This window comes from Penicillium riverlandense (assembly GCF_028828495.1).
Source record: "Penicillium riverlandense strain IBT 135883 chromosome Unknown utg000001l_segment0_segment0, whole genome shotgun sequence".
Lineage (NCBI taxonomy): Eukaryota > Fungi > Ascomycota > Eurotiomycetes > Eurotiales > Aspergillaceae > Penicillium > Penicillium riverlandense.
The window spans coordinates 906,120-930,334 of NW_026643194.1; the positions used below are offsets into that span (position 1 = coordinate 906,120).

The 24,215-nt window shown below is 49.1% G+C and overlaps 9 protein-coding genes across 9 annotated transcripts; 7 read left to right on the plus strand and 2 right to left on the minus strand.

The window, feature by feature from the left end:
• Positions 1-1,192: 1,192 nt before the first annotated feature.
• Positions 1,193-2,549, plus strand: N7474_000373 (uncharacterized protein; the record flags this gene model as incomplete). The annotated part of the gene is made up of 3 exons (XM_057191788.1): positions 1,193-1,565; positions 1,625-1,981; positions 2,041-2,549. 3 exons carry the CDS (start codon positions 1,193-1,195, stop codon positions 2,547-2,549), a joined length of 1,239 nt encoding a protein of 412 aa, XP_057056741.1.
• Positions 2,550-2,837: 288 nt separating this feature from the next.
• N7474_000374 (uncharacterized protein) lies at positions 2,838-6,390 on the plus strand (the record flags this gene model as incomplete). The annotated part of the gene is made up of 5 exons (XM_057191789.1): positions 2,838-3,236; positions 3,286-3,644; positions 3,705-5,725; positions 5,783-5,876; positions 5,931-6,390. 5 exons carry the CDS (start codon positions 2,838-2,840, stop codon positions 6,388-6,390), a joined length of 3,333 nt encoding a protein of 1,110 aa, XP_057056742.1.
• A 251-nt stretch (positions 6,391-6,641) lies between these two features.
• Positions 6,642-9,466, plus strand: N7474_000375 (C2H2-type zinc finger protein; the record flags this gene model as incomplete). The annotated part of the gene is made up of 6 exons (XM_057191790.1): positions 6,642-6,762; positions 6,847-7,269; positions 7,323-7,613; positions 7,665-8,700; positions 8,760-9,175; positions 9,246-9,466. The coding sequence occupies 6 exons, from the start codon at positions 6,642-6,644 to the stop codon at positions 9,464-9,466; spliced, it is 2,508 nt and encodes an 835-aa protein (XP_057056743.1).
• Positions 9,467-9,601: 135 nt separating this feature from the next.
• On the minus strand, positions 9,602-10,697 carry N7474_000376 (polysaccharide deacetylase family protein; the record flags this gene model as incomplete). The annotated part of the gene is made up of 4 exons (XM_057191791.1): positions 9,602-9,737; positions 9,791-10,195; positions 10,252-10,528; positions 10,592-10,697. The coding sequence occupies 4 exons, from the start codon at positions 10,695-10,697 to the stop codon at positions 9,602-9,604; spliced, it is 924 nt and encodes a 307-aa protein (XP_057056744.1).
• A 334-nt stretch (positions 10,698-11,031) lies between these two features.
• N7474_000377 (putative amidase) lies at positions 11,032-12,724 on the plus strand (the record flags this gene model as incomplete). The annotated part of the gene is made up of 3 exons (XM_057191792.1): positions 11,032-11,060; positions 11,121-11,740; positions 11,793-12,724. The coding sequence occupies 3 exons, from the start codon at positions 11,032-11,034 to the stop codon at positions 12,722-12,724; spliced, it is 1,581 nt and encodes a 526-aa protein (XP_057056745.1).
• Positions 12,725-12,855: 131 nt separating this feature from the next.
• N7474_000378 (SDR family NAD(P)-dependent oxidoreductase) lies at positions 12,856-13,771 on the minus strand (the record flags this gene model as incomplete). The annotated part of the gene is made up of 3 exons (XM_057191793.1): positions 12,856-13,151; positions 13,210-13,665; positions 13,723-13,771. 3 exons carry the CDS (start codon positions 13,769-13,771, stop codon positions 12,856-12,858), a joined length of 801 nt encoding a protein of 266 aa, XP_057056746.1.
• Positions 13,772-14,261: 490 nt separating this feature from the next.
• On the plus strand, positions 14,262-15,768 carry N7474_000379 (putative neutral amino acid permease; the record flags this gene model as incomplete). Its single annotated transcript, XM_057191794.1, has 3 exons — positions 14,262-14,433; positions 14,491-14,920; positions 14,976-15,768. The coding sequence occupies 3 exons, from the start codon at positions 14,262-14,264 to the stop codon at positions 15,766-15,768; spliced, it is 1,395 nt and encodes a 464-aa protein (XP_057056747.1).
• A 272-nt stretch (positions 15,769-16,040) lies between these two features.
• On the plus strand, positions 16,041-19,304 carry N7474_000380 (uncharacterized protein; the record flags this gene model as incomplete). Its single annotated transcript, XM_057191795.1, has 2 exons — positions 16,041-16,237; positions 19,241-19,304. The coding sequence occupies 2 exons, from the start codon at positions 16,041-16,043 to the stop codon at positions 19,302-19,304; spliced, it is 261 nt and encodes an 86-aa protein (XP_057056748.1).
• Positions 19,305-20,890: 1,586 nt separating this feature from the next.
• On the plus strand, positions 20,891-23,909 carry N7474_000381 (uncharacterized protein; the record flags this gene model as incomplete). Its single annotated transcript, XM_057191796.1, has 3 exons — positions 20,891-20,914; positions 21,074-21,256; positions 21,312-23,909. The coding sequence occupies 3 exons, from the start codon at positions 20,891-20,893 to the stop codon at positions 23,907-23,909; spliced, it is 2,805 nt and encodes a 934-aa protein (XP_057056749.1).
• Between the last annotated feature and the right edge of the window lie 306 nt (positions 23,910-24,215).

Genomic DNA, 24,215 nt, shown 5'->3' on the forward strand with positions numbered 1-24,215 from the left:
CGGGTCTCTCGGCATACCCGTTCTCCTTTCACTCAGACTGTCTCGCTTTTCCTATTCTGTTTATCGTTACCGTAGTATACATGTCTCTACCACTAAACATTGAGAACCGATCTAGAAAGTGTTCAATAGGTTCAGACTATGGAGTGTTGTGATCGACGGCCACTTCCCTGTGTAGAGTGGAGTAGTTGTTTTAACTAGTATCTCCGCGATCGACTCATGACAGAGACGGCGATGCCACTAGCATGACTCGGCCATCCTTCTGGAGCCTCCTTTAGCCGCGCGGTGGAGCCCGGTGCGCTGGATAGCGATGGAGAGAGAACCTGTCAAGGGTCGTGCGCCTCCAGTTCTTCTGTTCTCGACGACCGCGTAAGACATTTGTGGCTGGGGAGACCAACACCAATAAGAACATAAACCACGGCCAGGTTGCTACCAGGATGTATCAACCAAATAAGGATACTCCGTAGACCCGACAAACATAATAAGTACCTGCCAGATTCAGGAGGAGGAGTATTAACCGACACGCTAGAATCGCACATCCATGGGCCGAAGGGGAAGCTAGTGGCCACTATGAGGGAAGATCGTCTGGCGTCCCCGCTGCATTATTGAATTTTGCTCCTATCGGGTAGTGAAGTCGGTACCTAACTGAGCCGAGCCTCTGGAAATCAAATGGTGATCGTGAGATGGCATGAGCATGGATATTCTTTATGTGCTGGAGCCGAATTCCGGCGTCTGGACTCGACACCGCACGAAGGAACAAAGAGCACGTGTCACTCGCGACCTGTCTATTCCGGGGGTGCCAGGGACACGCCAATGGCGCGCGCTGCCTGCCGCCTCTGATAGTTTGCTCCACTTGATCGCGCTCTAGTCGACACTAGATCTACCACCGACACCCAATTAGGGCTTCTGCCCCATAACCACTTCCCTGTCGAATGAAAAACTCTACTGGGCTAGAGTGTCAACTACTTGGTGGATCCCTCTGGGGTTCCTAGGGGACCTCCACTGGGTGGATCTCGGCTTTTTGTCATTCGGAGAAACCTACTAGGGTGTACGTACGATGCTGTGGTGTGAGATGATATAAAGCATGCGGTGGAGCCCGCCTTCCCCGTGGTTTGTTTCCGGTGGTCAAGCATCGCGTCCACTCTTTATACTGTATTTTGATGTCTTCGCCCTTCCTCTCCTTCCTTAGTCCATCATGAGCCTTCATGATTCCTTCCCCGCATACGGGGGGCGTGGCCCTGGCGATGTCCGTCTTGGAATTGCCCTCGGCGCCGTCGCGACACTCTTTATCTTCCTCCGTGTTTATGTCCGGCTTCGAATCAACAAGTTCGGTACGACGGCCCTCATGTGGGCCCTCCTCGCCTGGGGATTTACTGCCATGACCCAGATCTTTGGCATTCTGTCTGTGTTGCACGGTCTGGGCAACCATATGACCGTCGTGGCGGAGACGGGGGAACTGCATAACTTCCTTCTTTTTACTTGGATCACGGTCTTTTTCTTCAACCTCGCTATCCCAACGGGCAAGGTGGCTGTTGCGGCGTTTTTGATGGAGATGAATCAACAGACCAGTTCGTCTATCCCCTTGCACATCAAGCCCAAAGACCCTGCTGACATGTGTTGAATGTAGATCCCAAAATCCGCAAGAGTCTGATCATACTCGCTGCGGTGAACATCGTCGTCAATATCCCCCAGATCCTCCTCATCTGGTTCCAATGCAGTCCCGTCGACGCACTCTGGGATCCGCTCCGCCAGACCGAGTGCGACCACCGCAAGAGCGTCTACTACACATACTTCGTCGGCGCCGTGGCCGCCTTCTCGGACTTCTACCTGGCCATCATCCCAATCCACATGTTACTGCCGCTGCGGATCGACCGCAAGCTGAAATGGGGCCTGAGTTTCCTCATGGGATGTGGTGTCTTCGCTGGCGTGGCTGCCATCGTCCGGACGTGGGCTGCCAAGTTCATCTTGAGCGAGGACTCGTCCTGTACGTTCTTGCCTCCCCAGTCATTCATCTTCAATGGATCATATCTAACAGAGACACAGACGGCGTCGGTGTCCTCTTCCGCTGGGGCGAAGTCGAAGAATGGGTCGTCCTCATCTCCATGTCCATCCCACCTGTCTGGCCTCTCTTCCGACCCTTAACGCAACGCTTCATCAAAACCACCTCCTCACGAAGCCACCCGCAACTCTACTACAGCAACTACAAGCAGTACGCCTCCACCACGGACCCGTGCTCCCCAGCTTCGCCTGGATTTCCCCCTTCGCCTAGATTTCCCACTTCGCCCAGATCTCCCACTTCGCCGGGTCTCGCCCCGCCCATGGTCACGACGACGATCTCTGTTTCGTCCATGGCCAAGGAACAGACCACCTCCGTTCCGTCACGGTCGATTTCGAGGATATCTCATTCTCATACCAACTGTAGTGATGAGGGAGATCTGTTGAGCGAGCGGGAGCATGACCATCGCATTCCATCTCCTGTGTCTGCGGATAACAGGGTGGAGGACGGGTGGATGGAACTGCAGGGGGTGAAGGGTGCTCGTGAGGATGTTTGAGGTTGGATACGTTGCCGACTTGAGGGCTGATGATTATTGCTCTGGAGTTGGTTGTCATGATGAAATATTCTCTCGCTGTCTATATATTACTTTCTTTTAATCTATGATTATGGGCTGGGATATGTCCTTCTATACCAAACATGGCTCCTTCCTTTGATGTGTGGCTTACTTCTCTCTTCCTCCATTCTCTCCTCTGTCTCTGTCTCTGTCTCTCTCTCCTACCCATTTCCCTCCACACCTACACCTAAGTTAGTCTTCTCGCTCATCTGTCAGCGCCCTTGTTCCATCATGTCTCCCCGTCTCATCAGAGGCCATGCATTCTTTCCCCGGTACCATGACCCGCTTGATCTGGATCAGCTTAAGAAACTCCACATCAGCCACACCCTGCCTCCCGTCAAACCTGCCATACGGCAATATTTCGAGAAGGCGGACCCTGCCGACCATGACTGGCGAAACAAGCCTGAGTTTCCCGCGTCAGAAGAGATTCTGGGAACTGCTACGGAAACGGAAGATGTCTTGCTCGCACCGAACAAGATCTCTGGTCGTTGGTCCTCAACGGAAGAATACCTCACAACGCACTACAATCTGGTCCGCGAAGATGCAGTAGCGCCTCTGAGAGATGCGGTCACTTTTGTTCGAGAGGACCCTTCTATCATGGATACCAAGGATGTGTTTACCTACGAAAAGGTGAGTGCGCAGCGAAGTTGACTCGTTGCCATCGTTGTTAATGAACCAGGTCTACATCATCGGCGCGACTTTCGCCCATCGCGGCCTGGCACTTCGCATGCGCTTTTCGACACGGCGTGCGGGGAAGAAAATCATGTGGAAGTACTCAAAGAGACTCGTTGCTGGCTCCGTTGTTGCTCTGTCTCCCGTCCAGGACTGTTTCGATACGAAGTGCATCGTGGGCGTGGTCGCTGCCAGACCTCTGGAGAATATCACCAAGGAGCCGCCTGAGATTGACATCTTCTTTGCACGACCTGAGCAAACTGAATTCGATCCTCAGCAGGAATGGATCATGGTTGAAGCCGGCTCGGGTTACTACGAGGCCTACAGACACACCATGAAAGCGTTGCAGAAGCTGTCTTCTGAAAGGTGAGTAAATGACAGAGCGGTCTTCAATCCGTTATTGTCTGACAATTTTCACCTTCTTAGATTTCCCCTGAATGAGCATATATGCGCACTCGAGCCTCGCATCTGCGCCCCGGAATACGTGGAGGCAGAGCCGATGGTCGATATTCGGGCTCTGTCGCAGGTACCCAGCGAACAAAGCAAAAAGGTCAATGTTCTTGGGCAGTGGCCGACCTCGCCAATGGCTGGACTAGACCCTAGTCAATGGCAGGCTTTGAAGGTGATGTTGACTAAAAATCTCGCAATTGTACAAGGTCCGCCTGGAACTGGCAAAACCTACGTCTCTGTCGTTGCACTCAAGGTTCTTCTTTCAAACATGACGTCGGGTGATCCGCCAATCATCATTGCTGCGGAGACAAACCATGCCCTTGACCAGGTCCTTACCCATGTCTCCAGATTTGAGAGCAACTACATTCGATTGGGTGGAAGAAGTAATGATGTCGAGATTCGGAAAAGGACACTGTATGAGGTCAGGATTTCGGCACCACCGAAAGAGGTAGATGGCGGACTGTCTGGACCTACCAGACGAGAGCATCGGATACTCGTCAATCAATTGGTTGAGCTTCTCAAGCCTTTCAATCACGAAAATGGCAAAAACCCAATCCCAGCCGACGCTTTTTCCAAGCACGGTTTGATCAATGAAGCCCAATTACTCTCTCTTGAGCGAGGTGCGAGTGCGTGGATTCGTCCGGATACCGAGAAGTGCGATCTGTTCGCAGCGTGGCTTGGTGATCAGCTGGTGGCTTTTGACGTCGACTACTCACGCGAGTCATTCGGGTTTGTCGAGAATGAGACTGATCTAGAGTACGAGGAGCTCAAAGAGATTGAGGCGGAACATGGCTTGGAAGAAGATGATCTGGAAGTTCTGAAAGGCCGATTCGTCCATCTGCGGGAAGCGTTCCGCATTCAAGGACAGGGTTCGGTCTCCGAGGTTGCAGTAGCTCAGTATCTGAGGTCTAAGGACTTGTGGAGTATTCCGAGCAAGTTTCGCGGGTCCATCTACAATATCCTGCGAAATAAACTGCTGCAGATGCTTACCAGCAAACTTCGGAAGCTGGCAGTATCCTATGCAGCAACCTGCGAAAAATCCCGGATCGGAAGATGGGAGAAGGACTATTATATTCTGCAGAGCGCCAAAGTGATTGGGATGACGACAACCGGCTTGAGCAAGTATCGTGGTCTGCTCTCAAGCTTGAACCCTCGCATTGTTCTGATTGAAGAAGCAGCCGAGTGCATTGAAGCACCAATTGCTGCTGCTTGCTTTGACTCTTTGCAGCAGTTGATCCTGGTTGGTGACCATCAACAACTGAAGGGTCACTGTGCTTTGCAAGATTTGGCATCCGAGCCCTTCTTCCTCGAGATTTCAATGTTCGAGCGCCTAGTCAACAACGGCATCCCTTACATCATGCTCCGAGAACAACGGCGAATGGCAACAGAGTTCCGTAAGTTGTTGACTCCCATCTATGGGGAGCTTATCGATCATGCCTCTGTCCAGAGCCTCGCCTCCGTACCAGGAATGGGCGACCTCCGCTCTTTCTTCTTTAACCACGATTGGCCTGAGAGCAATGACAGCCTCGCCTCGAAGCTCAATGAGAGGGAGGCATCGATGGTGGTTGAATTTTTCGCCTACCTTGCGCTGAACGGCGTACCGGTCCAAAACATCACTGTCTTGACATTTTACAATGGTCAGAGGAAACTGATTCTGAAGATTATGAGGACACATCCATATCTGTCCAAGCACCTCGTGAAAGTGGTCACAGTCGATTCCTACCAGGGAGAAGAAAATGAGATTGTCCTGTTGTCTTTGGTTCGCAGCAGCCAGCATCGAGGTATCGGGTTTCTTTCGGTAGATAGCAGAGTCTGCGTGGCCCTGTCTCGCGCAAAGTGTGGATTCTACATCTTCGGAAATGCAAACAAAGTTCTCAATGAGAGCCCGCTATGGAACAAAGTTGTGCACCTGATGTGCGAGGAAGCCGTTAGACCACGTCTGGGCTCCCAGTTGCCCTTGAAGTGCCAGAGTCACGGCAAGGAAACGCTCATTACGGGTGAGCTATCCCAATATTCAAACTAGAAAATTGGCTGACTTGTTGTTTCTTGTTCAGAGCTCAGTGACTGGACTACCATCAACGGAGGCTGCAGCGATCCATGCGGGGATACCCTGGCATGTGGCCATAAATGCCCGATTCAATGCCATGCGTAAGTTTCAAGATGGAGGTGATTCGGATATTTCTAATAAGCATGATGGATTAGTTTCAGCCACGAATGGGTGTCTTGCAATCTGGTTTGCAACCATGTTCGACAATGCTGTGGTGTCGCCTGCTCACGAAAGTGCGGCGTTGACCATGATCATCCTTGTGGCTGCGAATCAGATACAACAAGCGACGATAATGCGGCCAATGTGCTCACACCGGAAGCTTCAGTCGATGTGAGTGATGATGCTGAACCCAAAGAAGATCCCATGGCTGTTGCCAGGAACAAATGGAAGGAATTCGCGAATGGTGGGGCTCGGGTTCAGGACATGGATCTGGCCACGCTCGCCCACGCCGACAATCCTTATTCAGAGGAGGTGCAGCAGGCTATGAAGCGTGTTGAGGCGCGATTTATTCCCAAGGCGCTGAGGGAGAAAATGAAGCTTGTCGACATTGAGACAGTCCTGTCAACTGCTGTCGCAACTCCAGTGGATGCGGTTGCAGGGCATTTACTCGATTGAGGAGCAGGCTATGTATGCACTTTTTTCTCTGCATAGAGTTGATCGGGGTGATGTCATAGTGTTCGTGTACCTTATCTCGTTAATCAAGCGGATCTTTTCGGAGTTTGCCCGTAAGTTTGCCCCCATGACCCCAACTCGGGCCGTTGGAGAAGATAAGAATTTGGGGTGCGACCTCCGCCTCCCCGGAAATCCACAGTTTCTTTTCTCCAAGCAACTTCTCCATCAATAACTAGAAGACCCCAAATGCCTTGATGCCGTCCCCATCGCCCCAGGGCCCTAGAGGGGTTCGTCGTGAGGCTAAGGCGCGAGTCTGTCTCCATTGCGGTCGGAACTTCCGGCGAACGGAGCATCTGGAGCGCCATATCCGCACTCGTGAGTTGCTCCAGATCCGAGGTCGTCGGGCTAGGGCATCTGGGTCCTGAGAAGGATTCCAGCGGCTAACTGACGGATGGATAGACACCAAAGAGAAACCCTTCATTTGTTTCTGTGGGGCGGCATTTACTCGGAGAGACCTGCTCAAGCGCCATGATCGCCTTGCGCACCAGGATGGACTCACCTCACCAAATGCCCAATCGGGCGTCCCCACGGGGACTACACCGGACCGGCGGCGAGGTGTTATTCCGCCTCCAAGCGAACCTGCATCGATCCTGCAGCCCTATAATGCATCGACGGCCCGTCCCACTGCTGCAGGTCCGTGGGCTGGCGCGCAGCATGCACCACCGCCGGCTCCGGGGCCCTATTTAGAACAGGACCATAGCGCTCTGTTGCCGGCTGGTTCTGATCACAATCCACCATTGCCGCCGAATCCGGGCCTGGTGCATGACCCCGACATGCTGCAGGCGGCCCAGCTCCTTTTGCCGGGTGATTATAATCCTACTTGTACGGACGAGGGAGGCACTTTTTTTGTCTATTACGGTACTGACCTTATTCAGCGCAACCGCTTCCATATTTACCAGATGGCTTGAATCATTTTCAGGACTTCACTCACTTCCTGGACTCTATTGGTTTGACGGCAGAATGGCTTCCCAGTGATGGAGGAACCCCCCAGAGAGCCGCGGAAGAAGCTGGCCCGGATGATGTACGGGAACCGAACGGAGTTGCTCATGAGCAATCTACGAGACAGCATAAGAATCCTGGAGAATCACGAGGTGATTCGCCATTTAGGTCCTGGCTGCCCTCTGTCCCACGAGGTGACCAAAGTCTGGGGACGCTGTCGGACTCGGGTAAGATTTATTCAATTCTTTGGTTCTTTTTTCTAGCTAACTGTCGTACAGAGCCACCTCAAATTGCCAAGAGAACTTCAAGATTTAATGTCACCGAGGACCAGCGGTTCCGGTTGGCGGCCTCTCTCGAGGAATTCCGCCATGTGATACCAGACTTTGTATTGCCTTCCCGACATACATTGACGCGGTATCTCACCTCGTACTTTGAGGGATTCCATCCTCATCTTCCGTTCATTCATATACCTACTTTTCGCATCAACGAGCATTCTCCAGAGCTGGTGCTGGCGCTCATGACTATCGGAGCCCAGTACAGATTTGAACATCGCAATGCGGACAGAATCTACCGCGTATCAAAGGCGATTCTCTTTGATCGACTAGCAAGCCATCGAAGTCATTCACCAAAACCACGCCATGACTTGAATAATGGAATTCCTGTGCCGTTTGGAGCCCCACGGTATTCCGGTCATGGGGATGTCTCACAGGAGCCTACAGAAGGATATGGTTCTTGGAGACAAATTGAAATCATCCGGTGCTTGCTTGTCCTGATGGGCTATGCAACGTGGGAGAATGCAGAACTAGTCCAGGAAGCATTCACTCTTCAGAGTCTCCTGGTTCGACATCTGCGCGAGGCTGGGTTAACGGAGAATGCGTCCTGGTCCGATCCACGTCCATCACTCGAGTGGCATGATTGGGCAGATCAGGAATCCATCCGTCGTACGAAGCTGATCTCGTTTTGCTTCATTCACATGCACAGCGTTTCCTACAATGCATACCCTTCACTCCGTAGCAGTGAGATCCACTTGCGACTGCCTTGTTGCACTAGCGAATGGACTGCAACCACCGCCGGCGAATGGGAGGCTGCTCAGCGAAACAGAGGCGCCCAGCAACTGTTCTTCCAGGACGCATTGACCTTGCTCCTCCAGAAATCGCCCTCAAAGGCCGTCTTAGATCCTATCCCAGCGCCGCTAGGGAATTATATTCTTCTGCATGGACTGTTACAGCGAATTCATCTTGTGAGCGAACTCTCCCTGCCAAATGGGAACCATGGATCCGCCACACTGCCAACTGAAGAGCTCAATAAACTCGAGTAAGTGCAATAACTCATCCACTTTTAGATTGTGTAATCACTCACCTTGTAATTCACAGACGAGCACTTCGCTCCTGGACATCTGTCTGGCAACAAGCCCCAGAGTCTAGCCTCGATCCACACAACGCCAACGGGCCCATACCATTCACCTCCAGCGCGCTGCTCGGTCTTGCCTATGTACGGTTATCCCTGAACTTGGGTCCACATCGCCGCCTGGAGACTCGAGATCCTGCATGCATTGCAAACGCCCTGCGTCGCTCTCCCCGTCCCGAAAGAAGCTACCGTTTAATCCCGGCTCTCATCTACGCTGCCCATGCGCTCAGTATTCCTGTCCGGTTGGGAATTGACCATGTCGCACGCAGCCAAGCCTTTTTCTGGAGTGTGAGGCATTCTATCGCGAGCTTGGAATGCGCTGTTCTGCTCAGCAAGTGGCTTTTTACCCTTTCCGAGGCGGGGCCTGATCAAGCTCTGAGCGGTATGACTTCCCCCTCCGCTATTCCCTAACAGCAACATTTCCGTGTTATAGGCGACTAACAATTATGAAGAAAATGAAAGCCGCATTCTCCGCTGGACACGGTGCATCGTCGAAGAAGCCTACTCGTCCATTGACCTAGACACCGACGCAGACGCTCCAACAGATCTCGAACCAGCCGCACTGGGAATGGCTGTCCTGAAGCTTTGGGCGAGGCTATTTCGGAGAAATACGCAATGGCCTTTCATCAACGTCCTTGGTCAGAGTTTGGAGCAGTACATGGCCATACTTTGATTTTGGACCTACTATATCGAACCGAGAATATTTATAACATCAGCTGCCTATTCGCTAGTGATGATGTAGAAGCGTAACAAAAAGAGGGATACTACTTATTACAAGAAATAAAATTGCAATTCACTAGGAGTCACATTATTTCAACATCGCACCCGCCTTCGCAGGCATCAATGCCCCGGCAGGCGGCGCGTTCTTCTTCTTGAACTCATCGCAAACCTGCTCCATAGTGACAAACTCAACGCCTTCATGCTTCATAAAGTGCTCAATAAGGCTGTAAATATATCAGCATAGGTATATATCCCGTGTCATAAATCCCACACTCACCGTTCATGCATAAGAAGGACATGCGGCCGTCCTGATACATCCGGATGGATCGTAATAGGAAAGATAAACTCGTCGTACTCGCGATAGAAGTAGTCGAAATGGTCGCGCCAGATATCCTCGATGTCACGCGGGTTAGCGAAGCCGTGGCTATTGGGTGCCTTCTTAATGAACATCATCGGCGGCAGATCGTCGATGTACCAGTTCGAAGGAATTTCAACAAGTCCTGTCTGTGGGCCGTGCTCGAGAGGCTTCATCCACTCGTGCGCCTTTTTACTGTAGTCGACTTTAGTCCAGCTGTCGCCAGTTCGTAGATAATAGGCCTGGCAGTCTTCGTGGCTCATGCTGTGGTCGTACTCGATGCCATAGTCGAGGAGGAGCTGGGCACCTTCACGGCTCGTTTCCCACCTATTCCCTTCATTGTTAGATCGGTGGACATTTTTCGCATAAGAAATGAAAAGTACCAAGGTGCTACGCTCCCACGCGGGGGTTTGCCCGAAAATTCGGTCAGCATGCGGTAGGTCTTGTCGAGTACGTCCCGCTGCTGCTCGATGCTCATATCGGTCGGATTCTCATGCGAGTATCCGTGCAGCCCAATTTCATGACCCGCGTCTCGGACGGCAGCCATGTCCTCGGGGAAAGTCTCCAGCGAGTGGCCCGGGATGAACCAGGTGGTTTTGATTTTGTACTTGTCGAACAATTTCAGCAGACGCCTGGTTCCTACTGTCCCTGCCCAGACCCCTAGATTCCATGGTACATTAGAATATGCCTCTGGACAGCGACCGGCGAAACTTAGTCACTTACCACGGCTGATGTCGTTGGTGGAATCCTCGCCGCCATACGAGCCGAGCCAGCCGGCCACAGCATCGACGTCGACGCCATACGAGATAAGAACGCGCTTTGGGGCCATATTGTTATTAAACGGTAGAAAAAAGGATTCAGGATGAAGAATAATGTGTGCAATTGAGACGATGCGGGGAAGATAAGCATCGGAAGCATACACAGCTACACAATTGCCGGTGGAGTAGGTTTATCAACGACCCCAACAGCGGAACCCGCGATGTTGGAGTCATTTTGGCGCCGGCTGATTGGGAAAGTCTCCCCGTTTGGGTAAACTTGTCGGTCTCTCCGAATCTAGCATGTCGGGCGAGCCCGATTAAATTAGAAAATTTTTATTACTTAGACATGTTGTGTCTCCATAGACCCCCTGGTACCTGACGTGCTGCATTTCAAGTCGCATAACCATGTCGGTTCTATTCACGAGTATTTCGGAGTGAGAACCAAACAGCTAAAATGAATTGGAGAGTACTTCGGCTAATCCATTTATTTACAGAGGCAACCCAGTCAAACCTGGTGACGCGGAGTCTCTCCTCAAGCCCCTCGGTTTGACCATCGACCCCGCCGAGGCGAAGGACTTCCACACGCTCCTGGCGGCGGTCCATGACTGCGCCGAGACAGTCGCTGCTCTGCCGGACTACCAGCCCATCCCAGACCAGACCCGGTATCCACGCGAAAATGTGCGCCGGCCGAGTAAAGAGGAACAGGTTCTAGGGCAGGCGTGGGCACACCGGTTTCTAATCAGGGGTAATGCAGAGGGGCCATTAGCTCGGAAATCGGTCAGCCTCAAGGATGTAATTGCTGTTGCCGGAGTCCCACAGCTACTAGGAAGCGACATCACTCCTTCTTGGACGCCAGTCACAGATGCGACAATCGTGACGAGACTGCTAGAAGCTGGCGCGGATATTCACGGGACGTCGACGTGCGAGAACTACTGTCATTCTACTTCCTCGTATACCAGTGCTCAGGGAGTAGTTGAAAATCCCCATGCCGAGGGCTACTCTGCTGGTGGGAGTACGTCCGGTGGTGCGGCCTTGGTGGCTGGCGGGCTGGTAGACATCACCATTGGAGGAGATCAAGGCGGGAGTATCCGAGTTCCTGCAGCGTTGTGTGGATGTAAGTCTTCCTTTCTGATACTTCCATGAAGCACTCACTAACACTCTTGCAGGCGTCGGCCTTAAGGCAACTCATGGACGGGTTCCATTTACTGGAATCACCAGCGGCGATGCCCTGAATGACCACGTCGGGCCCCTGACACGGACAACATTGGATGCCGCAACATGTCTAGATGTGATGAGTGGCTACGATGGTATAGACGACAAGTCGCTCTGTAGTCCCAGGCCAGGGTCCACTCGATTTGCAGCTACACTACAGCAGAACCCGGCACGGTTGGACGGAGTTAAGATCGGGATTTTGACTGAAGGATTCAACCACAGCGCAATTGACCCTGCGGTGAGAGCCACGGTAATGGTAGCGGCGAAGAAGTTTCAAGACCTCGGAGCAAACATCGAGGAAGTATCGCTGCCAGAGCACCTGCACGGGCCAGCAATCTGGACCATCCAGCAACGTATTTCAGGGACGCAAACTTTACTCGGTCAGAGTGCTGGACGACGGGAGCTCTACATGACTGAACAGCAACAAGCAAGCCTTCCATGGACTGATGAGGGGTTCCAGCGAGCATTTCCCTCGACGAAGAACGTCATCATCAACGGCCTTTATTTATCATCACACTTCCCGGGTTTGTACGGCAAGACAGTCAATATTGGACGACAACTGCGAGACAAGTACGAAGCGTTGTTTGAAAGGTTTGATGTCCTAGTGATGCCGACAACTCCAGTTGTGGCACCAAAACATGGCAAGCGAGGTCTGCCTCTCGAGTCAATGAAGCCAAGTATGGGCCTCACAATCAACACGGCCATCTTCGACGTGACTGGTCATCCAGCAATGTCGATTCCGGTTGGATCTGCACCGGCCAAAGAGGATGAAGATGTACTGTTACCGGTAGGGATGCAGTTAGTTGGCGGCTTGTGGCAAGAGGAAAAAATTCTGAGGGCTGGACATGCTTGGGAGACTCACTTTGACTGGAAGAAGATGCAATAATATTCTCCTCTTGTCCCCTTTTAGCCAGGGACGTTTACAAGAAATAAATATTATCGATTTATCTTGCCATCGAGTTGCATTTTGACTGAAAATCCGCACTGAAGGTCAATTTACACGGTTCAATGTTCTGCCTAAACAGTAACGTAACCTCCATCCACCACCATAGCATGTCCCTGAATAAAAGATGCCTGTGTTGAGCACAAAAACAGCACCGCATCCGCAACTTCTGCTGGTTTTCCCATTCTCTTCATGGGAGCTATCTCCATAGCGGGGGTGATGCGTTCCCTGACCTCAGTGTCCTTCATGATCATCGGGGTTTCAATAACACCCGGACAAACACAATTCACACGAATTCCATCTTGTGAGTAATCAATAGCGTCTGCGCGCGTCATTCCAATAACGGCGGATTTTGAGGCGCAATAAGACGCTAAACATATCATATATCAACGTCAAATTTGCGCTGATGGAAGATCATGAAAACTTACGGGCAGTTGGGCGGCTGACAATGCCTAACTGACTTGCAATATTCACAACTGCACCACGCTGCGGAGGTCTCTCAGGATCATGGCTTGGAAGGGGTTCCTGCTTTACCATCTGCTTCAGCTCCGCACGCGAAGAGAGCCAACAGCCCCGGTAATTGATGTTGTTGATGCGGTCGAACTCTTCGACCGGTGTCTCTGCTGAGCGCAGAGACCGGCCGAGCACGCCAGCGCAATTGACCGCATAGTCTACTCGACCAAATTTGCTGACTACCTTGTTGATAAACGTCTCTGCAAATTTGTCATCTGCAACATTGCCAGTCACAGCCAGCAGTTGTGTCTTGGGGTGGGCTGAAGAGATCGCTGCCCTGGTCTCTTCGATTGATATCCCGTTGATATCTGTAATAGCGATGCGTTCACATCCTGCAGCAGCAAATGCTTTCGCAACTGCTGCTCCAATGCCTATGAAGAGACAAGATAAGCTCTTGACATTGCCATCTTGTATTCACAGTCTCTTACCGGTTCCACCGGCGCCGGTAACAACTGCGACACCACGAAACAGAGTCATCGGAAACGAATGGGTACTGGACAAAGCTTTTCTGTGACTACTTTGCCTAATTATCGGCAAATATTCTGGAGTTGTCTCCTAATCCACTACCCGAGATAACAAGGCGGGGGGTTGGGGTCGTTCTCGGAGACTCCAAACTTCCCCGGGCCTTTCATCCTACCCCAACTATCCGCAAGTGGCAATGACTCCAATTTGGACCATCTACGACGTTCATCATAGGTCGATGGGCCGCCATGGAGCCTTATCAGACTCTTGGATAGGGGGCAATAGTGGAGCATCCCAGCCCCGATGTCCTTCATTGCTTGATGCTGATATCGCTTTTCCCAGAGTCGTTAGCCGAGCGACAGGGTTCCCCGTCATAAGTTGAGGGAAACCTTTATTCGCTATCTTGATTTGGGGTTGGTCTATATATTACGCTTGCGACCCTCTCCAGTTCCGAGAGCATGCGACTTGTTTGGGAATTGCTATCTGACCTGAGCTCGTATTCGACATGGCGACCGAAACCGAGGATATTAAGGAGGTGAACTACGCTGAAGATATCCCAGCATCCACATACACGAAGGAGGGTGAGGATGAAAGCTTTGAGGTGTTTCAGAGAGGTGAGGGACAGGTGAATTTCAGGACGGTGAGCTGGATTCGGGCAGCCATCATCTTCTTGAAAAGTAAGTAAAGACGTCCTTGTGACTGCGCTGCACTTTAATTTAACCATAAGCGCACAGTTATTTTCGCTACTGGCGTACTCTCAATCCCTTCTCTAATGTATGAGCTGGGAGCCTTCCCTGGAGCGATCAACGTCGTAGGCTGGACAGTCCTCAATGCCTACTGTGCAATCATCCAAGGCAATTTCCGCAATAAACACCCAGGCTGCCATTCCGTCGCCGACATGGCCCAGGTTGTTGGCGGAGCTGTTACGAAAGAAATCGTCGGACTATTGTTTACACTTAGCTACGTGATCGTGGCCGCGTCTGGCATCATTGGTGTATCGACAGCTTTGAATGCATTATCTCTTCATGCTGTCTGTACTGTCTGGTTCACATTCATCGCAACTGTGATTATCGTTATATGTGCAAGCGTGCGCAAATTCTCCCATATTGGCTGGCTTACATGGATTGGCTTCGCGAGTGTCTATATCGCGGTTTTTATCATTGTGTAGGTTCATCGCCTGCTGTCTATCCTCTCCCAATGCTAATATATATTCCTCTAGCATCGGCGTTACCACGAGAGATCGGCCAGCAGCAGCGCCTCAGACTGGTGACTTTGACCTAGGGTATCAAGCAATTGGCAATCCTAGCTTTACAACAGGAATCACAGCTGCTGCCACGATCTTTGTCTCTAGTGCCGCAACCTCTGCCTTTCTGCCCGTCATTTCGGAGATGCGCAAGCCAAAGGATTACCCTAAAGCGGTGTATCTCAGCATGAGCCTCGTGACAGCATCGTACTTGACTTTCAGCCTGGTCATCTATGCCTGGTGTGGGAAGTGGATTGCCTCGCCATCGCTGGGCAGCGCCGGCACGACAGTCAAGCGGGTGGCGTACGGGATCGCATTGCCGGGATTGATTGTCAGTGGCTGTCTTTATGTGCACGTTGCCGCCAAGTATCTATTCGTGCGAATCTTGCGCAACTCACGCCATCTGCAGGCCAACACCTTCGTCCACTGGGGGACGTGGCTAGGATGCACGGTTGGAATGGCTTCCATCTCCTTCATACTCGCATGCGCGATTCCGATTTTTAACTATGTCCTAGCGCTGGTTGGTGCTTTGTGCTTTGCGCCTTTGGCCTTGTCTTTACCTGGTTGGTTGTGGCTTTATACTCATGACCATTATCTCAAAGGCAATGCAATCTCCCGTGTCATCTATGGGCTGCATGTGCTTTTGGTCTTGCTGGGTGTGTTTATGGCTGTCGGTGGCACGTATGGGGTCATAGTCCAGATCAACCAGGCGTATAGAGATGGGCAGATCTCCTCGGCGTTTTCTTGCGCGGATAATAGCGGGTCATGATATATATACTTCCAATCTAAATTGCTCCACGCTCTACCATGAAGTTAGAATCTTGCAGGATTAGAAGATTTGGACAGGAAACATAAGTTTGGCGTACCTCAATAGATTTGTATTAGCTTAGGGCTTTGTCCAAATACTAATCAACTATGACGACAATTCTAGATCTAGCCATTTAGCTTGCAGGTTCTCCGAGACCTGAATAAGGAATTTAGAGTTGACTCATTATTGGTTTACGCATTCATACACAGTTCAAGTCGCCTTCTACCGCAAAGATGGCGATACGATGCTGTGGTCTCAATATCCTCAAAGAAGGACACAACGAAGAACGCAACATCATATTCGTTCTGGCGGGTTGGGATAGACTCACTACAAACTCCGTCAATTTCGTGGATCTGTTCGCTCAATGTGCCAACCTAGGATACAATGTTCGAACCCGTGTCTACGTGGATGATCCACTCGTTTCTACGATGTGAGTGTTGTGCTTCGGCAGGACGATTCATCCCTGTTTGCATAATCTAAGATCCAGCTGTCTAAGGCATTCTTCGAAATCCTAGCAGCTTTATATTGCCGCAACTCTACCGAGGCTGGGTTGTAACGCTCCCGTACCCATGCCTGCATCCAGACTGCTCTAAGAGGGTTCCAAACCAAATCCGACAGGACAGCGCATGTGGTACACCACCACCCTGAATTTGGGACGGCTATAACCCTGAAGACTATGTCCATGTGTGCTAACACTATGGGAAGACGTGCTCTCGCGCGGATGGTCTAAAGAGTCACGAACGGATCTACGCAAAAAACCCTAAATACGAGCCCCCATGACGAAGCCCGTGTGTCTCCGAGGATCAGTCGAGAATACTGATCGAAATGCCATCGAAATGCAGCCACCGAAAAAGTCGCGAAATATGATTGCCGAGATCTGACAGATTGGGAAAAGCTTACGGTGATTATAGATCGTAAATATGCAAAAGATAGTCACGAAATTGAAAGAGGGAAAAGAAAAGTTTTATAATTGTACAACTTAAATTTATATCTCTTTTGTAAGCTGTCTCTTACCCATTGGGGCGGCTGGCCTAATGGCAAGGCGTCTGATTGTAAGCTTAATCTAACTCAGCTAATTACCCATGGTCACTAACAAGTACCCTAGTCGGCGAACGAAGATTTCAGAAGATTGCAGGTTCGATCCCTGCGTCGCTCGTTTACATTTTTTTATTATTTTAGATTCTATCTTTATTTTCTTCCTCTTCTTCCTCTTCTTCCTCTTCTTCCTCTTCTTAAAGACTAATTAATAACTTACTATTTAATAATCAATAAAAAATAAAGAGCGACGCAGGAATCGAAAATCTTCTGAAAATCTTCGTTGAACTTGGATACTATTAGTGACCATCGATAATTAGCTAAGTTAGATTAAGCTTACGGGAATTGCTAGGGACACCCCCGTTTTCACTACGGGCACCCCTAATTATGTAATTACCCTTATTACATAAGTAGAATAATCATGTGATCTGTATCTGAATTACCACAGCAACATCATTCTATAGTCTGTTCTACTATAAATCCTACCTCTCTCCCCCCTCATTTCGAAGCTCTGTAGTTATCTACATCAAAATGGAGCCCCCTACAGAGCAGATCTTTGATTCTAAAGAGCTATTAATAGACTCTGTGCGTCAGCATGCTCTCTCCCAAGGCTACGCTATCACTACTATACGATCAAATGCGAATAAAAATGTCTTTCTTGGCTGCGATCGCAGTGGTATTTATCATGATCGAATCAATGCGCCAGAAGGGTCAAAACGACGACTAACAACTACACGACGGATTGGTTGTCCATTTAAGCTATATGGGAAGAAGATTCCTAATAGTGAGAAGTGGGAATTAAAGGTACGAAACCCAAGTCATAATCATGAAGCTAATAATAGTATGATAGGTCATCCTTCTGCTCGCAAATTTACAGATGAGCAGCTATAGATCATTCTTTATATGTCTGAGATTGGTTCAAGACCCCGTGATATCCTTGCTCTAATCAAACGAGAGGATCCGAATGCTCTTATTACGTCTAAGGATATTTATAATGCACGAGATGCTTTACGAAGACAGAAGCTTGGTAATAGTACCCCCCTTGAATTTTTACTAAAAGCTTTACAAGAAAATACTTGGAAATATGCTTTAAAGCAAGATATAGAAGGACGTATCCTCTTTTTTATGTTTGCACACCCTGAATCAATTAAATACGCTAATAAATATAATAGGGTTTTTGTACTAGATTGTACTTATAAAACGAATCGATATCAAATGCCTCTATTACATATTATTGGCATATCACCTTCAAATTCAACATTCAGTATCGCATTCTGCTTTATGCGAAATGAAGAAGAAGAGAGCTATATTTGGGCTTTAAAGGCCTTTTTCTCTTTTCTAAACCCCTTACCCTTTGAACCAGTTCTTTGTACTGATCGAGATCTCGCTTTATTAGGTGCAATTAAGGCTATCTACCCTACATACCCACATTTACTTTGTATATGGCATATTAATAAAAATGTGACCCAAAAAACAAAGCAGCACTTTTCTACAAATGACGGACATCAAAAATTTCTACAATCGTGGAATCAGCTTATCTATTCGACTACAGAGAGTGACTATAATTCTAGGCTTCTAGATTTTAAGAAGCAATTTCCCTTCCCTCCTATTCGCTATATAGAGGAAACTTGGCTAATCCATAAAGAGAAATTTATAGTTGCGTGGACACAGCAATACCTACACCTAGGTAATTCAGCGACCTCCCGAGTTGAAGGCTCACATGCCTTCTTAAAAAAGCATATAGGAGCTTCAACAGGGGACATGTTACTTGTATTTGAAAGGATTTCACAAGCTTTACAAGCCCAACATGCTACACTCGAATATGATTTTGCAAGAGATCAAATTGAAAGGGTAGTAGTACCATCACAAAAGCTTTTCACTAATATTTTGACTAGGACCTCTCGATATTCGATTCGACGAATTAGTGAGCAAGTTTCAAAAGCTAAAAGAGCTACAGATCTAGCTCCTTTGCCTCCCTGTACAAATACGTTCACAAGAACTATGGGTCTACCTTGCGCACATCGGGTTTCTAGCTTATTGAAGAGCAATCAAGCTATTCCATTAACAGATATCCACCAATTCTGGCGAATAGGCCTAGACGACGGTGAATCAGAATATCTTCCACTATTAGAGCCACTGATTCCTTTGCCAAAGCCTAGGAAACGGAAGCGGGATGAGGTAGAGCAAAATGTTGATAGAGAGCCTATACAGAAGCGGAAGAAGGCAGCGCCAAAGTGTAGTATATGTGGGGAAGTTGGACATACACGAAGATCATGTAAATAATAGAGAATGAAATTCAGATACAGATCACATGATTATTCTACTTATGTAATAAGGGTAATTACATAATTAGGGGTGCCCGTAGTGAAAACGGGGGTGTCCCTAGCAATTCCCTAAGCTTACAATCAGACGCCTTGCCATTAGGCCAGCCGCCCTTTTATTGGTTCTTCAGCAAGGAGTAGCGGCATGCTTAAATAAACATATCAAGCCAGGCAAAGATTGAATGTTCTTTTGTTCTAAAATACTAAATATAGTTGGATATTTAAGCATCAAGTGTGGATCTACTCCGCAAAAAAAATTTAATCTTGACTGGCGATGATGTTGCGCTTGTCTCTTTGAGCCAAGAATGGTTAATCAGTCAATCAATCAATAGTTCATTTGCCGATGTCGGTTGCTTTAGATACAGCGGCTATGCGGGAGTGTGTCAGCCTGCCTAACAGACGAGATATCGAAAAATAATGACAAAGGAAAAACAAAAGGAGAGATGTGACCGTCTTCCCCCGATCCACACGGTCCAGCTGCCCACATTCAACTGCCTACAAGTCTTCTTTGCACCAATTTTCGCCCTCGTTGCACCAGCGGTCTCTCTCTGCCTCCTGCTTCCACCTGGTTCCTCGAACAACTGAGGCCTCGCATCACCGAGCTTGCTGGATTGGTGCCCCGACGCGCCCATAGTCCACCTGCACGAGGAATTATAGGCGCAGCATCCGCTTTCTGCGATGTCTTTTGGATGACAGTGAGGCGAGATTGACCAGGAATACACGCCCCTGTTCAGGTCCCCATCATGCTCCCATCATCTCACTGCTCCCTGGGAACAATCTTGTTTCTCCCCTTCGCCAGCTTCCTTACTAGCTTCTTCCACGCCTATGGCCACAGAATCCACTGCTTGAAACTGCTCCAAAAGCTCAGAGACAGCCGGAGCTGCGGCCTTTTGTCGGGGCAATTAATCGTGTCCAACTGCCATTGACGCGTCTACTTCGGCCAGCTCTCGGCGGAGTATCTCGCACTGTTCAACCAGGAGGGGGCATTGCAACAATACATGCCCAATTTCTGGTTACTCAGATTGCAGGTACGGCGTGCTGAATCCTCTTGTTGATCTTACTAAGGTAAACTGTCAACGAGGTCTTCCCTGTTCGGGGCTGAAGCATAACTGACGAATTGCTTTGCGCACACCCGACCAGTATTCGAGCACCTTCCTTGTCCAAGAATGGTTAATATTCAATGAGATTGGATGATGTCTCGGTCCCTATCAATCTTTATTGAAAAGCTTCGTAGACCAATTTCTTTCTCCCGTGAATGAAACGAGTTAACATTAAATAATCCTGCCTCTATCCTGTTGGAGGCGCCAATTGATGTTTGCCTTGGTGTAACTGGTCAGGCTATGTAAACCCATTGGTGGCATTTTAATGAGAATAGCCTAGCTAGGGGAGGAAAAGGAAGAAAGAATGAGAGACAAATTGAAGAAGAGCAAGAAAGAAAGAGAGACAAACTAAGGGAGAGGAAGAAAGAAAGAGAGAGAGACAAATTGAGGAAGAGGAAGAAAGAAAGAGAAACAAATTGAGGGAAGGACCCTTAAAGTGGTTCATCACACCCAGTACATATTTAGACATCACCACCATTTCTTACTTCTCCTTCGCATATGCGTCGTCCTCCTCGATTTTCCTATCATCAACAACGTTGACAAGAAGCACCAGCCTTTGCCATACCTGCCCTACGCTCTATTACCTGCCCCTCGCATAGTGGTATGATCCACTAATCGACAGAAACCATGGCTATCTGGGAAGACCGAAGAGTATGTACCAGCTGTGGCCTTATGGGGTTCACTAGACAGAATTGTCCTCAGTGTCCATGTACATACTGCCATGATGATGCCCACGTCGTGACTGACTGCCCGAAATGTCCGCGATGCAAGAATTGTGGCCAGAAGGGACATAAGACAGACCGATGCAAGAACACGTCAGTCTCCAGGAAACAAGCCCCCGAAGTCGCCTACACCACATCTACGAAAAGGAAAGATACCAAGGCCTCCAGGGGTGTCTCAGTTCTGTTTCAATCTCACTCTCTCAACATTTCCATTCACTCCCCGGAGCACTGCGATGCAGACTGGATGGCGATTCCAGACAATATCAAGAATGTGGGTAGCTGAATTCAAACATCAGAGGATGTGAGAAGCTGATGATAGAATTGAGAACGTCATTCTTCAAGATAGCTTCGAACTGCCTCGACTTGAGTCGCTTTGCGAGGAGCTACTCGCGGACATTCTCGAGAAACGTCTCGCCGGATTCGACCCAGAATATTACATCCGACAAGTTGATTTACATGGAGGCACAAGAAAAGTTACATCTGAGCTGGTTTCCCATGTCGACCGTGAAATTCTCCCTCTTCAACAAAACAAGATCACAAGAAAACTGCTTGACCAAGTTCGAGGAAGGCAAAATTCACCTTGGGCTGGCGGTTCAGGCTACACTAATTATGTCACAGATGATCGGAATGACGAATACTTCCGACAATATGTTGGACAAAGCTTCCAGGCAAGTGTGCGTATTCGAGGTGATCATCGGCGAGACATTCAGGAAGGCCACCATACAAGTCTTCATCACTTCATTCTCTGGATCGGAAACGGTCATAGGACTGCAAACTTCATTCGCCTATGGACTTTACCCCAATCAGGGAGTGAGAAGGAGAACAAACAATGGGCTGACACCAAGATGAACCTCCTTGAGGCGCTTTTTTTTAAAGCTTTCCGGACCCATCATGGCTTTCTGAATAGACCACATGGAGATGAATCTCTTTTCGGTCAATTCAAGAGCTTTGGGTTGAATGTCATGACACCATTAAAGCAGAACCAGTCTTGTCATCGCACAATCAGGATAGCTTTTACAAGCTTACCTCAAATCAGCCCTGATGAGCAAATCAGCTACTGGTCTTTGATATTCAGAGGAAATCAAGCCAAAATGGAGGCTATTCAATCTGAGCAGCAAGTCAGACTCCGAAATGAGCAAGCAGTAGTAGACATCTGGTCTACTCTACAAGCAGCGCTCAGGAACGAGTCGTTGTTTCTCTCTGTGAAGGAATCCATATCAGCAGACGCTAAGGATGTCGGTCCATACCCCGATCTAGCAGACTATCCGTCATTCTTGGGATCATTTTCCGCAAAGATCGGATTTGTTGTGGATCGTAATCCTTTCGAAAAAGCCTCTTCTATGGATACGCCGCAGACCGAGGACAGATTTCCATGGGCGTTAGGACAGTGCGGTTTTAACACCGACAACGCTCTATTATGGATGGTCGAATCCGATCAGAGTCAGGCCCTCAAGTCGAACGATTTTGTGACCACAAGGGATCAGAGTACTCACCAACAGAAGTTGCTGAACTGCAGTAATGCAAGAGTGATTCTCTTACATGGACGCCGCGCAGAGAAGGCCATGGATTTACCTTCAATGATGGGTTTTGCCTTGACGGTTCACGGATCTCAACATGACATCTACATTGCACGTTCCAATGGTACGATCTCTCACCGACTCATTATTTGCTGCCCACGTCTTCCCAACGAGGCCTGGCAGCCAAGGGATGCTACTAAATCTCAACTCTCTGAGATATTTCGCTGGGCTACATTTGCAGTATCCTTGTCAGGCGTATATTGCTACGCCTTGGAAACAACGTGTATCCTTCGCAGGATCTTCCAGTGGAGGCGGTTGGAGAAGAATGGAATCATTTTTAACCAACCCCTCGATGAAGATACAAAGCTTTGGCTAGCTCGCAAGGGCATATCTAAAGAGGCTTTTTCGAAGATCCATACCCTAGCAGGCTCAGTTCCTCGAGCTTTAGTCGCCATTCTTATCTCTTTATCAACAAGATCAGATAGACGACTAGGGCCAAGACCAAAGCAGAGCGCCTCTCCCTCAAAAACGCACCCAGACACCAGCTCAATTCCTTTTGGCCCAGAACTTCGTTCGGTACAGAAGATGATAGGAGAGATTTCCAAACAGAGAACAGAACAGGTGGCGAGAGAACTTGATGAACGTGGTTTCACAAAGTTCGGTCCACCCGATGAAGATCAAGCGGACTCTATCAGAGAATTAAGTGGGTTACTGAAGCAAGAGAATGCTGCGACTGAGCAAACGCCGCTCAAGCCAGAGGTTATTGCTGAAGTCAAATCAATCCTTATTGAGGCCCCTCTTATGGAGCATAAAGCCCGGGATATAGAAACCGACCTGGACCTTGACATTACGAGTGTCAACCAAATCTGCAAGGAGGCAATTCTGTCTTTCTCGACCGCCCCTCTCAGGAAGAGCAACAAGCACATTTACAGTTGGAGACAAGAGAAAGATCGATTCCGCGACAAAGAATACCCCTATCACCTTAATCTCAATCCACGGCTGGATTACATCAAGTTCAAGGTGCACTTCTGCAACGTTTTCTTTTCAAAACTTGAAGATCTCGGGGATGGAATCGTCAATGTCAAGATTGAGATAGAGATGGATAAGCAGGAGCATCCACAATATTACGCTACAGGGGCATTGGCATCAGATCCGGCGAGAAGATTGGCCTTGAAGCTCAGGTGGCATACATCATCTGGAAGAGAAGTGCAAAGGTACTACCGCTATCCAGATCTGAAAGCTCCTCACAGAGCGAATACCCTTTTTGATATGCTAGTTCACGGGAAGTCCTTTGAGGAAATCGCTCAATTACCAAGACGGTATATCGACTACAGCGGCAATCCCCCTCCTGGGTTTGAAAGATTCAAGAATGGGGGTTACACTTCGGAACTTCTAGTCATAGATTGACTTTAAATTGGTTAGCTCATGCTGAATGTCATGTCTTAAATTTCCTTCCTCCTTGGTCACTACTTGAATATGCCAAGTCCCCAACCAAGTCCCCAATTGAAATTAAAATATAAATGGGTATTATGATGGCAAGTGCGGTATTTCTGTGTAAATAAACAGACGGGAAGAGGCTATTTGATGACTAGTGGTCTTGGTCAGGATCTAGACTACGATAAGTGGTATCTAGCGCAAACATCGGTGTCTATAAGTATGGTGGGATGCAGCGCCCACTTCCAATAAGCAGGCTAACCAGTTAGTTAACTAGTC